The 14156-nt window shown below is 40.1% G+C and overlaps 1 protein-coding gene across 2 annotated transcripts; it reads left to right on the top strand.

Moving 5' to 3' along the window:
• The first annotated feature begins 213 nt into the window (after nucleotides 1-213).
• gabrg1 (gamma-aminobutyric acid type A receptor subunit gamma1) lies at nucleotides 214-13848 on the top strand. 2 transcript variants are annotated; one of them, XM_029729939.1, is made up of 10 exons: nucleotides 214-322; nucleotides 458-550; nucleotides 3016-3179; nucleotides 3931-3998; nucleotides 4615-4835; nucleotides 5135-5217; nucleotides 5771-5908; nucleotides 6034-6186; nucleotides 6332-6531; nucleotides 9960-13848. In XM_029729939.1, exons 2-10 carry the CDS (start codon nucleotides 480-482, stop codon nucleotides 10236-10238), a joined length of 1377 nt encoding a protein of 458 aa, XP_029585799.1. In that variant the 5' UTR covers nucleotides 214-322; nucleotides 458-479; the 3' UTR covers nucleotides 10239-13848. The 2 variants fall into 2 exon arrangements, with proteins under 2 accessions (XP_029585799.1, XP_029585798.1); XM_029729938.1 differs by having other exon boundaries at nucleotides 214-550.
• The last annotated feature ends 308 nt before the right edge of the window (nucleotides 13849-14156 follow it).

The raw sequence follows: 14156 nt of genomic DNA on the forward strand, positions 1-14156 counted from the left end.
TAGACTCGCTAGTCACTATATCCAGGTTTGCTTATGGAAATATTGAAGCATAGATTCAGATTATGTTGTAATTAAAAAAAATCCAAAACAAATAACATTTTTGATAAATGTTCATCTACTACAGAACAGTATAGGCTATATAGTATATATGGCCGTGTCAGCCGGTTAGAGATGCAAGATGAGCGTAAAAAACTCACTGGTGCAGCACTCGCTGAAGCATTTTTCTTCCGACAAAGAATACGCAGGCTCTCTCAAGTCATATTATAGGTCTGTCTACCCTATCCTCGCCCACCTTACTGGAGCACAACACCATAAAGATAATGTATGCATCACTCAAATTCGGAAACATCTGTAACCATACATATTCCTTTTGAATAACAAAGAGGGAGACATCGAGTTGCGTTTATTTTCTAGACCTAGTTCCGATATTTTTGTGTGTTTTGTTGAAAATGAACAGTGGGATTTCCGCAATATGTGCCATGCTTCTGCTGCAACATGTCAAAGGCAAAGCGATGAATGCGTGGCTGTTGCTAGCTCTTCTCGGAGTCTGGTAAGTTTGCACTGGACTAGTGGGGGTATGAATGACCGATGAGCTTTCGGTGGTTCTGAATTAGGGCAGTAGGCGACAAGACGTCCGTTTATGGTACTAAATAAAGGTAAAAGGGGTTGAAGATCATACTGAATGTGTTGATTAGCTGCTACCCGTAGCATTGTGCCCAAGGATTCGTGCGCGGTTGTCAACACAATCCCGACACAATCTATAAAATGTCTTACAATATTGTTATGTTAGACGCATATACCTGCAAAGCCTAGTGTAGCCTAATTTGTTTAGCGTAAAGAGTGTAAGTGTAATAGCCTACTCTTGACTATAGCCTGTAGGGAGAATATACTATTCCGTTATTTCAGCGGGCAATGTCAATTAAATCAGAGGGACAACCTTGAGCAAAACCAAGGCTACTGCAGATTATCGTTTTCATTCTAAACGAATCACGCAATACTCGTTCAAAAATATTTTTCAAGCAGCAAACATTAGGTATTTTAAGTCTCAGCATCATAATTCCCACCTCCTGCCAACACTTCAAAAATATAATGATTAAGCTTAGCGTATAAAATGTTCGATACTGTGCATTTTGCTTAATAAGTTTCATGTTGGCTATATTCTTACCTATAGAGCAGATTTCACATAGGCCTATGCGGCAAAAATGACCTTAATCCGAGTCTTCATGGCAATATCAGCTGTCACTTCAAGAGCAAGATATATGATTTATGTGTTTGAACCTTAAATTGAATTGACTAATACCACAAATTGACCAATATATATTGGTGGGCCATAAACTAATTACAAAATCAAGGTAAAAAAAAGTTAGCTGTGAAGTTAGAATGAATGACTATTAGGCTATGTCACTACAGTTGGCTCTGTTCCTTGTATTGATAACAACCATGAACCTTCAGACATCTTTTTGTCATACACTTATCTGTCACCTTGTAGTAGATTGGTTCTGCCCCTACAATATAGTTTGCATCAGAATTGCATGGCTTTGATCAGCACAGTATATTAGTCCTTCATGCTTTCTGAGGGTTGGGGTTTTCCGTGGTGCCCAATAATAGTGAGCTATATTGACTCAAGTCACTCACTGTTTTCCAATACATAGACCCTGACCACCGACTTACTGATCCCTTGGCTTCCCATGAGCATCCAGCCCTGCTTTCATCATCTCTTCTGGCAGCCAGCTAGAGGGGTAGTACCAAGTGCTGGTCTAGGATCAGTTCTGGGTGTTACAGTTCTGTTAAGTTGACTCCAATCAATAGCTCAATCAATAGGCCTGTAGCAGTTGTCACCAACCCTGGTCCTGTTCCAGGCCAGCAGCACAATTCAACTGGTGAAGGTTTCGATGAGCATTTGAATAGTTGAAGGTGTGTTAGTGCTGGGCTTAAATAAAAGTTTACACAACCAGTAACCCAGGACCACTGGGGTAGATTAAGCTGATCCTAGACCTGTGCTTTGGTTGTGACACTACAGTGTCTTGGTCACCGATTCTTGATCACCACAACATTCTTGCAGCCCTCAATGATATGCTTCCATACAATTTGCTTAATTGTAGTGTTGTGATATATTTGTGAGTTTACAAAAAATGTGGTACAAATCCATAAAAAATTCAAAGTCATTATTTGACAGATTTATATGATATAATTTATTGAGAGTTAGCTCAAGTTGCCTTTTCAAACTCTCAGCCACCTCTTATCATCTAAAAGGGCCCACTTGCTTCTAATGGACTATCAGTGGAATAGGGTTATGGACATTTAGTGCTTCTAGGTTGTTTAACATTGCGGGGTATGGATACTCAGTGCTTTTGTGATTGTGAAACATTGTTGTAGAGATTACAGATTCAGTGGCACAGGACAAGTGGGTCTGGCCATATTGATTCTGTTTAAAGGCAGTTGTGCACTAGCATCTGGGAGGGACTGCTGAATGGCCTGGGCGAGGTGCCAAGTCCTCAGGTCTCTTAACGGTATTGGATACATGTTAAATAACAGAAACAACAGCAGCTGGGCTTGGTATTACCGGAGCACTCGCTCATTTGTGACCGCCAGATACAGTGGCACAGTTACAGGGCGGATGGAATGGGATGTACAATTCCCAGATCTACCTCTATAGCTTCTCCCTGAATCAAACCCAAGACTCTACTGTAAGCTCCAAAGTGTGGTCTTTGGCCTTCTTTATCAAATAAATAATTTTTAGAGAAGCTGTACATCTGGACAGACTGACACCTTTTCCCCTATAACGTGCCTTAATGACACTGGTCTGAATTCCAGTAAGTGTGTGTCTTGTATACCCTCAACCTTTAGCCCCACTCTACCCAAGATTCCTGTCCAGCTCTTCTGCCAAAACACCTGGCTTAATGGATTGCTTAGCAGTCATTCCAGTGTTCCATCTGCAGAACCAAACTGTCTCTCTTTATATATATATATCTCTCCCTCCCTCTGAATCATTTTCTCTCTCTCCTCTCTTCGCAGTGTGGCGTCATTTGGGCCCAGTACAAAGGAGGATGAGGACTATGAAGACGTCCCCATAAATAAGACCTGGGTTTTATCGCCCAAGGTCTATGAGAGCGATGTCACCTTGATCTTAAATAGATTGCTGCAGGGCTATGACAACAAACTCCGACCTGACATTGGAGGCAAGTCCCATTGGGCACACACTGGTTGAATCAACGTTGTTTCAATGTAATTTCATTGAAAAGACATTGAACCAACGTGGAATAGACATTGAATTGACATCTGTACCCAGTGGGGTAGTTCTACAGCAGCCAGTGGGAATCTGCTTTGTTTATAACATTTTAGTTCCCCATTAATTATGTAAGCTTGTGATAGATCATCATTAACTTACTCAGCATTGTTTAGCACTTACCAGTCATTTTCAGAGTGTATATAATTGTAGAATAAGTCGTGTCTGCATGCATATCTCAAAATCAGGACTCAGCCCATTGCCAGTGTATTACTGCTTCCTAAAATATCCCTCCAAGGCAATGGCGTAACTGTGCTGTGTGCAGGCCAATGTGAAGTTCTTTTTAAGCAGATTGATCACACACAGTGGATAGAATGCAACTGAGACAAATCATGACTGATCGCAAGGCTCTGGGTCATTGTTAGGATTTCAGTTCATTCGATTGTTGTGTACACTGACGGAGGATACAAATGGTTTGCGAAAAAAATAGTATTCTACTTCTAAGCATAGTAGCCTAAAGTTGTTTGGTTAGTTTGAGATTGTGGACTGTATAGCCTACTGTGTATAGCAGCATGGAAGCAGTAAGAATGCGGTTCTTTCTTTGACCTCGTACATACTTGCATTATTTGAGAGCCCCTGGTAGGCTATACTGTAGAGATAGGTTACATTCATAAAGGTGAAAGGTGTTGTGTTTTTTGTTTCAGTAAGGCCAACAGTGATTGAGACAGCGGTGTATGTCAACAGCATCGGACCAGTCGATCCTATTAACATGGTGAGTCTGGTGGCCTGGGGTGGTCTAGCTGTCTAAGCCGCTGCCTCTAGAGCATATGTACAGCTCACAGCATGGGTTTGAATCCAGCACAATTTCAGCAGTCACTGTCCTACCTTTCACCTCTACCTCTCTTTGTCCAATAAACATACAAAATACTTCAAAAAATATATACAGTACCAGTCAAAAGTTTGGACACACCCACTCATTCCAGGTTAAGAATGTGGTTCATCATGGCAAAGGGTGGCTACTTTGAAGAATCTCAAAGATATTTTGATTCGTTTAACACTTGTCTGGCTACTACATGATTCCATATGTGTTATTTAATAGTTTTGATGTCTCACTATTATTCTACAATGTAGAAAATAATAAAAATAAAGAAATACCCTTGAATGAGTACGTGTGTCCAAACTTTTGACTGGAACTGTATATAAAAAATAAACATGGTAAGTCCTGTCTTGTCATGTACTACATTGATGCTCTTCGTTGAAACAGAAGGAATACAGGAGAGCAACAATCTAATACAATGCTCAGAACATAATCATGGCAGTGGCACAATACACTGGTGTAAAATAACTGTTCCATGGCAAGGTTAACCCATGCGTCCATCTTGTTTCAGGAGTACACCATAGACATCTTCTTTGCCCAGACGTGGTATGACAGTCGCCTTAAGTTCAACAGCTCCATGAAAGTCCTGATGCTCAACAGTAACATGGTGGGAAAGATCTGGATTCCTGACACCTTCTTCCGGAATTCTAGAAAGTCTGACGCCCACTGGATCACCACTCCGAACCGTCTGCTGCGACTGTGGAACAACGGGAGAGTGATGTACACGCTGAGGTAGGAGGATGACGGCTGCCATTTTTTGTTTTTCCAGGACTCTGTGTTTAGTACTCGTGGTATGTGCAGTTCTAGTTTGTGCATCTGTACTTTGTCTTGTAGCCCTCTTTTAGGCACCCGCTATTTGTCGAAGCATGATCTTGAAGCCATTGTTATTTTTCCCTAGCATTTGTTTAAATAAAAGAGAGGGAAACACTTTTTAATTGTTACGATCAAGCCTGTTTGGGGAAAAAAAACACATTACAAAATCAATGTAACACGTCATTAACTTTTCTCTGTCACAATTCTGTTTTTGTCAGGTTGACTATTAATGCGGAATGCTACCTTAAGCTGCATAACTTTCCTATGGACGAGCACTCGTGTCCGCTGGAGTTTTCGAGCTGTAGGTGTTTAAACACTCTCCCCGTTTTGATCCGTCATTTCGACTTCAGCTTCAGTAGCCAGCCCAGAGAGGGCGTCAGAGCGGGCCAGCATTAGGAGCTGAGCCCCAGCCCCACACAAGCCCATCTGCTTGAGGCTGTCCCTTCAGCCTGTATGATCTATCATCTGCTCCACCGGGGAAGAAAGGAGGTCACAAAGTACCATTCTCTGACAGACTAATGAATTATGCAGCACCCCCAAACTGATTCATGCTCTGTCTGTGTCATTCTCCATCCGTCCTGCATTGTGCTTCAGCTTCTCATGTCTCGTTGTCATGATCTTAACCCTCACACACCCTGTTGAGTGCTACAGTGTAAACTGGAAGGGCATCCCATGGTTAGAAGAAAGATGTGTACCATCTTGAATGCTCCCCTGCTTGGCCATATAATATGCCCCTGTGGTGTACTGAGATGCACTGTTGTGTTCTGGATTGTGGAATCTACAAGGTTGGACAATGAGAGGTTCCTAATCTTACATGTGTGTGTTTGTGTGTGTTCAACTGTACACCGTTCTAGATGGCTATCCTAAAAATGAGATTCTGTACCGTTGGCAAAAGCGTTCTGTGGAAGTGGCCGACCAAAGGTACTGGAGACTCTACCAGTTTGCGTTCGTCGGTTTACGAAACACATCAGATGTGGCGCATACACAATCAGGTAAGGGATGACATGCATCCTTTTAGAAACTGCACTCTTACCTCTGGTTTTTAAGTTTTACCATAATGATGCAAAACATTTTCACTTCTTTTATATGTGTGTATGATTCTCTTTTGAATGTCTAGGTGAATATGTCATCTTGACAATCTTTTTTGACCTGAGTCGGCGAATGGGCTACTTCACTATTCAGACGTACATCCCCTGCAGCATGATTGTGGTGCTGTCATGGGTCTCTTTCTGGATCAATAAAGATGCTGTCCCTGCCAGGACCTCCTTAGGTATGATTAAACCTCAGTAGTTTCTTACACCCCTCTATAACGGACAAAACATCTGCTTTTCTAATGGCTAGTGTCAGTTAGGTGAACACACAAAGTCAGCTCAACCAGCTAAATCATTAAACTGGCTTTGTGACTTCCTGTGCAGGAATCACCACGGTGCTTACCATGACAACGCTGAGCACCATCTCCAGGAAGTCGCTTCCCAAGGTATCCTATGTGACGGCCATGGACCTGTTTGTGTCTGTCTGCTTCATCTTCACGTTTGCTGCTCTGATGGAATATGGGACTCTACACTACTTCACCAGCAATAGGCAGAGCAAGAAGGATACGGACAAAAAACCACAGGTAGTGACACCACTGTTGCATCCCAGTAGCTTCTGCTATTTAATTTGAAGATGTACACTTTATAATGGGAATATACTATTTGTACAGGTTTAAAATCAAGGCAAGTAATCAAATTACAGCAATGTAAATAGGAGATTTCAATGAGTTGTGTGAACACGCACATACCATTTCTTAGTAATTAACTACGAAATAGTGCATAACAGCATATAACCTTGACAATGAGTCAGTCTGCATACATCAGCTACACAAATGGAGGAAGAAAGGAAGCTGCAGTAGCTTCTTTCTCTGACATGAACATTAACATAAGTTACTTTAACACTGCCATTTCCAAGGTCAAATTCGTTAGTCGTTAGTAACAATGCTGCCTATAACTTGAGGCCATATTTTGATTTCATTAGGGTACATTTCCTTAGTCTGTAATCATATTTACCCGGGTTTTAAAGACTTTGTGAGAAATAGGTTTCTGTGGGAGAGTAAACACACACTCAGCAGAGGAGTAGGAGTGCAGAGAGGGCATAAGTCATCGCTGTAAATGGGCACGCATCCTTCCAACTGGGACTGAGAAGCAGTGACATTGAGCAGAGAAAAGGAAATCCCCGTAAGCTACATACAAATGGCAACGTCGTCTCTTACAAATAGCAAACTGCATGAAATGCAGTGAAAAAGGCCTATGCCAATTTCCTACCGAGGAAAGACTGTATGCCTTTTTATTGACTAAATATGGCTGAACCACTCCGCTCTTCCTAGTATATTCCCACAGCCACCGTGATGAATTTGAATGTGATATATTGCATTTATAATATACATCTATGATCTTCAGCTCTCATTCACCACAAATGGCATCCACTATGTGGGATAACGCTCACCACACAAGTGTTGTAAGCTACAGTGCCTTCGGAAAGTATTCAGACCCCTTGACTTTTTCCACATTTTGTTACGTTACAGCCTTATTCTAAAATTGATTAAATACAATAATTTCCTCAGCAATCTACACACAATACCCCATAATGACAAAGTGAAAACATATTGTTAGAAATTGTTGCAAATTTTTTACAAATAAAAAACAGAAATACCTTGTTTACATAAGTATTCAAACACTTTGCTATGAGACTCGAAGTTGAGCTCAGGTGCATCCTATTTACATTGATCATCCTTGAGATGTTTCTACAACTTGATTGGAGTCCACCTGTGGTGAATTCAATTGATTGGACATGATTTGAAACCACCAAGTTTTAAGTTCCTTGGCGTACACATCACGGACAAACTGAAATGGTCCACCCACACAGACAACCTCAGGAGGCTGAAGAAATTTGTCTTGTCACCGAAAACACTCACAAACTTTAACAGATGCACAATCGAGAGCATCCTGTCGGGCTGTATCACCGCCTGGTATGGCAACTGCTCCGCCCACAACCGTAAGGCTCTCCAGAGGGTAGTGAGGTCTGTACAATGCATCACCGGGGGCAAACTACCTGCCCTCCAGGACACCTACACCACCCGATGTCACAGGAAGGCCAAATAGATCATCAAGGACAACAACCACCCGAGCCACTGCCTGTTCACCCTGCTATCATCCAGAAGGCGAGGTCAGTACAGGTGCATCAAAGCTGGGACCGAGAGACTGAAAAACAGCTTCTATCTCAAGGCCATCAAACTGTGAAACAGCCATTACTAACATTGAGTGGCTGCTGCCAACATACTGACTCAAATCTCTAGCCACTTTAATAATAAAAAATTGGATGTAATAAATGTATCACTAGTCACTTGAAACAATGGCACTTTATATCATGTTTACATACCCTACATTACTCATCTCATATGTATATACTGTACTCTATACCATCTACTGCATCTTGCCTATGCTGCATGGCCATCGCCCATCCATATATTTATATGTACATATTCTTATTCATTCCTTTACACTTGTGTGTATAAGGTAGTTGTTGTGAAATTGTTAGATTACTTGTTAGATATTACTGCACGGTCGGAACTAGAAGCACAAGCATTTCGCTACACTCGCATTAACATCTGCTAACCATATGTATGTGACCAATAAAATTTGATTTGATTTGGAAAGGCACACACCTGTCTACATAAGGTCCCACAGGTGACAGTGCATGTCAGAGCAAAAAACAAGCCACGAGGTCAAAGGAATTGTCCGTAGAGCTATGAAACAGGATTGTGTCGAGGCACAGATCTGGAGAAGGGTATGGAAACATTTCTGCAGCATCGAATGTCCCCAAGAACACAGTGGCCTCCATCCTTCATAAATGTAAGAAGTTTGGAACCACCAAGACTCTTCCTAGAGCTGGCCGCCCGGCCAAACTGAGCAAGAAGGGCCTCAGGTAGGTGACTAAGAACCCGATGGTCACTCTGACAGAGCTCCAGAGTTCCTCTGTGGAGATGGGAGAACCTTCCAGAAGGACAATCATTGCTGTGGCACTCCACCAATCATTTATTTATGGTAGAGTGGCCAGATGGAAGCCACTCTTCAGTAAAAGGCACATGACAGCCCGCTTGGAGTTTGCCAACAGGCACCTAAAGGACTCTCAGACCATGGGAAACAAGATTCTCTGGTCAGAGGAAACCAAGATTGAACTCTTTGGTCTGAATGCCAAGCATCACGTCTGAAGGAAACCTTTCACCATCCCTACGGTAAAGCATGGTGGTGGCATCATGCAGTGGGGATGTTTTTCAGCGGCAGGGACTGGGAGACTAGTCAGGATGAGGGAAAGATGAATGGAGCAAATTACAGAGAGATCCTTGATGAAAACCTGCTCCAGAGCGCTCAGAACCTCAGACTGGGGCGAAGGTTCACCATCCAACAGGACAACAACCATAAGCACACAGCAAAGACAATATATGAGTGACTTCGGGACAAGTCTCTGAATGTCCTTGAGTGGCCCAGCAAGAGCCTGGACTTGAACCTGATCGAACATTTCTTGAGAGACCTCAAAATAGCTGTGCAGCAACGCTCCCCATCCAACCTGACAAAGCTTGAGAGGATCTGCAGAGAAGAATGGGAGAAACTCCACAAATACAGGTGTGCCCAGCGTTATACCCAAGACGACTCGGTTCTGTAATCACTGCCGGAGGTGCTTCAAGAAAGTACTGAGTAAAGGGTCTGAATACTTTTGTAAATGTGATATTTCCATTTTTTTGTATTAATAAATGATCTAACATTTCTAAAACACTGTTTTTGCTTTGTCATTGTGGGTATTGTGTGTAGATTGATGAGGGAGAAAAACGATGTAATTAATTTTAGAATAAGGCTTTAATATAACAAAATGTGGAAAAAGTCAAGGTGTCTGAATACTTTCCGAAGGCACCATACAACTTAAAGTGAATGGTAAATAAAAATCCAATCTTGAAGTGTATTCCCAGAAAGATATGAATAACTTAGCCCCAATTGTAATATTTACCTACAGAAATCCAGCAGCTTGGTGAACATTAGGCCAGGGACGTCACTGCTCCAGATGAATAACATCGCCCCCTACCAAGACGAGGATGATTACGCCTACGAGTGTCTGGATGGGAAGGACTGCACCAGCTTCTTCTGCTGCTTCGACGACTGTCGCTCCGGAGCATGGCGCGAAAACCGGATGCATGTCCGAGTTTCAAAGATCGATTCCTACTCACGAATATTCTTCCCCACCGCCTTCGGCCTTTTCAACCTGGTCTACTGGATCGGGTATCTGTACTTATAAACCTAGTCTAGCAAAGAGGAGCAATAGCCTTTTACTTCAGAGAAAACAGGTCAAAATATTTGTTTACTCTCTTTACTTGCTATTCTTGGCACTGTGGAGGATAAGATAAAATAACAGCTCCCTATGTTTGTATCTGTACTATTTTTCTAGGTGATGGCTCACAGATGAAGGCAGCAGGGTCAGAACAGGGCGAGACTCTGGGTCATACCCACCAGCAATTGCATGATGTTTGGTTCCTAACCTCTATGGATTTAAGGAATTTTATAAAACAGGTTGATTGGATGTTAGATGCTAGTTGGTTGATAGCAGGGAATTATTCATCACAATCCCTGGGAAATGCATGTTAAAAGTTTAATTTGAATTATCAATGCTGTCCCACAGTCCAGCCAGGCAATTTAAAAAAATGTATAAACTCCCCTGGGAAAAAGTATGTAGACATTTTTTCCCCAAGCTACTAGGCTAGCATTTGGTTTGTAACAGTCAGGGTTTGTCTAGACTCTAAACCTTGCTGCCTGTTTCTCCGACCTGTGCAACAATGTTGCAGTTTATTTTGCGATCTGCACCGTGCCATAGAGAGAATGAACGTGATGAGAATGACAGCTTCTCTGAGCTAGGCACATTAATTTATTAGGATCATTGTAATTGATATATCAAAATAAATGGCAAAAGAAACAAAGGTAAAACATGGAAATTCAAAAAGTTTGCTGTCATTTCAGCTGCTTGATGTGATTGTGTGTTAACTTTACAAGTAGCTAGACTGCATGGCAACATTTTTTTCGCTTAGAACATTTGAAATGGGCGAAATGTCTAGCAACTTCATAATCTCAGAACAGGCTATTGCCTGGACTATATCCTCTGGTGGAAGGATTAAATAAAACACATTTACTAATTCAAATAAAGTTTTTAATTAAAACATAATTTCTCTTTAACATTTTTTTTATAAAAGTAATAAGGCCCTCGAACCTGGGAATTATCTTCAATAACACCCTCCTGATGGCTGTTCCCCGGCCCGCTGCTCCACGTTGGGCCTTAGAACAGCCCTTAGTCGAAAACTATTCACACGATAATTCGCATGCCTTATTGCTTAATTGATACACAAAGGTTGTGTTTTACAACACCCTAGTTTTGTAACCTGTAACTTATTCAAAATTGTAAAATCTATTTGAATATATAAATATACATAAAATAAAGTGTGCCTATGCGGAAAAAAATAAGTAGGCCTACATTTCCCCCTTCAATAATTTTATCTGACAAGTCATGTTTTCTGTGCCACACTTTTATTGTAAGCAAAATTAATACAGCATTTCCACCAGAGATCGAGTCAACACAATTTATTTCCATACTTATTGAGGCAGTTCATCATTTGAGGTTTGAAATAATCATTAGGCATTATTGAGGCTTAGCTCCTGTATTGACACAAAGTCAATAAAGCAAGAAATTGATAGCATGTATTTTCGTATTATTATATTCTAATAACACACATTATATCTCCTTCTTGATGTGATTACCCCAAATTGGCAGCTGTAAATAGCCTTCATCATTATCATATATAAAAGCAGCAAAGAAAGCAAGACAAGAAAATCTACTTTTCATTTGGCTACATTGAAACTAGAACAAAGCTTTCCATCACTCCTCTAGGTTTATAACCAGAGGTGGATTGTGCTGCAATTGTATCAAATTGAATTAGCGATGAATACTTAATAAAGACATATTAGACTAATTTAAACCATATATATATACAACATAGACTACCTGAATAATATTCATGCAGCTCCCAAATCCTTGACTCATTTTGCTTGACAAGAGCGCAGTACTTACACTTTATAAAATGTAGCTGTGGATATAATCTTCTAAGCATATTTTAGCTGAAGCAATGGCAGACATTAATATCTTTACTAATAACAGCGAGAAGGGTTACTACTTTTTTGATAAATAGAGCAAAACTCTTATAGTGCTTTATTCCACACCGAACCAAAGAAACTGTTGATAATGACTTTGTAGCATAAGTGTGTTTAGTGTTACATTCAAGATCAATGTGATTCACAGAACCTCGATGTTTGGGCGATACTTAAGAGAAAAAGTCAAGAAGAATAAATAACCAAGCCTGAAATGGACCATACAAATTTGATTAACAACGTAGTTTGTTGATTAGTTTATGAGTGTTTCTTTCAGCACCACCATTGTGATTATATCCCAATGTTAGGTGTATTGTCGAGCTGAGAGACCATGCAGGCTGAAAGTCCAGTGATTAATGAGGGAAACATAACTTTAGTTTTAATTTGAGTTCATTTACATATGCAAGGTTACCCCATAGAGTTTGCCCACATCCGGTCCAATTACAAGAAAAAACAATTATTTAATTTACTGTAAAGATAATATAGGTGAGGCAAGTTGGTTATAGTGTGTTGTCATTACACACAGTGAAGATGGGATTAGTTCCATTACAAAGAAATTACGCTTTTTATGCTGACTCTTCTAGGATTCTCTCTCATTCATTTATCACAACTCCTTTGAAACTGCAGCTGTACTGTATAGAAACATGGTCAAATTGAAAATTCAGTCAATGAAAGTCAACAAGAGGAGTAAATTATGGAGATAAACCTTCTGAACCTCGTTTATAGCCATAATAATAGCGTTGAATATCTTTGATAATGTCATACTCCTTGTTAACCTCCATTTTACAAAATACATTTGTAGATATGATGCTTGCTGAACATGTTAACTAAAAAGCTTTAAATGTGATATGTGTTTACTTGTTTACTGATGTGAAGAGAAAGTGATTATTACACTACAAGAATGGATTGCATTTATATAGTGCTTTTTCACCAGCTTTTAAGGCACTTTGTATTGTAATGTTGTAACTAAGCTCATACACCACAAGTGAGGTGACGCACAGCAGCAATATTGTTCAGAGCACTGTATCAATAAGAAGTGATTGCAGTGGAAAGGTGAGGAGATTAGATGATTCCCCTCCTTTTGGGTCTCGAAAACGTAATTTACCTCCCAGCTATAACATACTATTGTTGCATTGTCCTTATTGTATCTGAAAATGTAAAAATGTATATATATGCTATATTTTTTCCATCATGACAGCCTCAAAGACATTAATATGTTAATACTGTGTTCACATGCATATTGTTTGTGTTTGTTCTCTATAACACTGACGGACATGGAAATCCATTATGTCATTGATGTTTTGTCATTGACATCCTCTCTGTATACTGTTCAAACATAGGCATATTTAATCCTGTCTTTCACCTTTGTACAATGCGCCATTCCTTCCAAATGTTTCTGTGTTGTTATGTGAAAACGAACTCAATACACTGTGAGAGAATAAAACAGTGCCTAAAAAAAAACATAAGAATCTTCCTCTTGAAGTACATTTCCTTCAATATTGGTTTTGGAAATAAAATTGATCTGAAATGCATTCTTACTAATGTGCATGTACAGTGGTGTCCGAAATTACTGACACCCTTGAGATTTTGTTTAACAAGTTCTCAAATTCTTGACACCCCTGTAGATTCTTAGAAATAAGTCAAAAGTATAGTATTTGGTCCCATATACTTAGTATTTGGTCCCACTACATCAAGCTTGTGACTCTACAAACTTGTTGGATGCATTTGCAGTTTGTTTTGGTTGTGTTTCAGATTATTTTGCCCAATATAAATGAATTGTAAATAATGCATTGTGTCATTTTGGAGTCACTTTTATTGTAAATAAGAATATAATAGGTTTGACCCTCTGTAACTTTCTCATCATTCATAATATATTCTGGATTATCCCTAATCATGGTAGCATCCACATTAATGTAGAAGTGTTTAGAAACACATATTCTTATTTACAATAAAAATGACTTCAACTGCAAATGCATCCAACAAGTTTGTAGAATCACATGCTTGATGTAGTCATTGCGTGCTG

Source organism: Salmo trutta, chromosome 33 (genome assembly GCF_901001165.1).
Source record: "Salmo trutta chromosome 33, fSalTru1.1, whole genome shotgun sequence".
NCBI lineage: Eukaryota > Metazoa > Chordata > Actinopteri > Salmoniformes > Salmonidae > Salmo > Salmo trutta.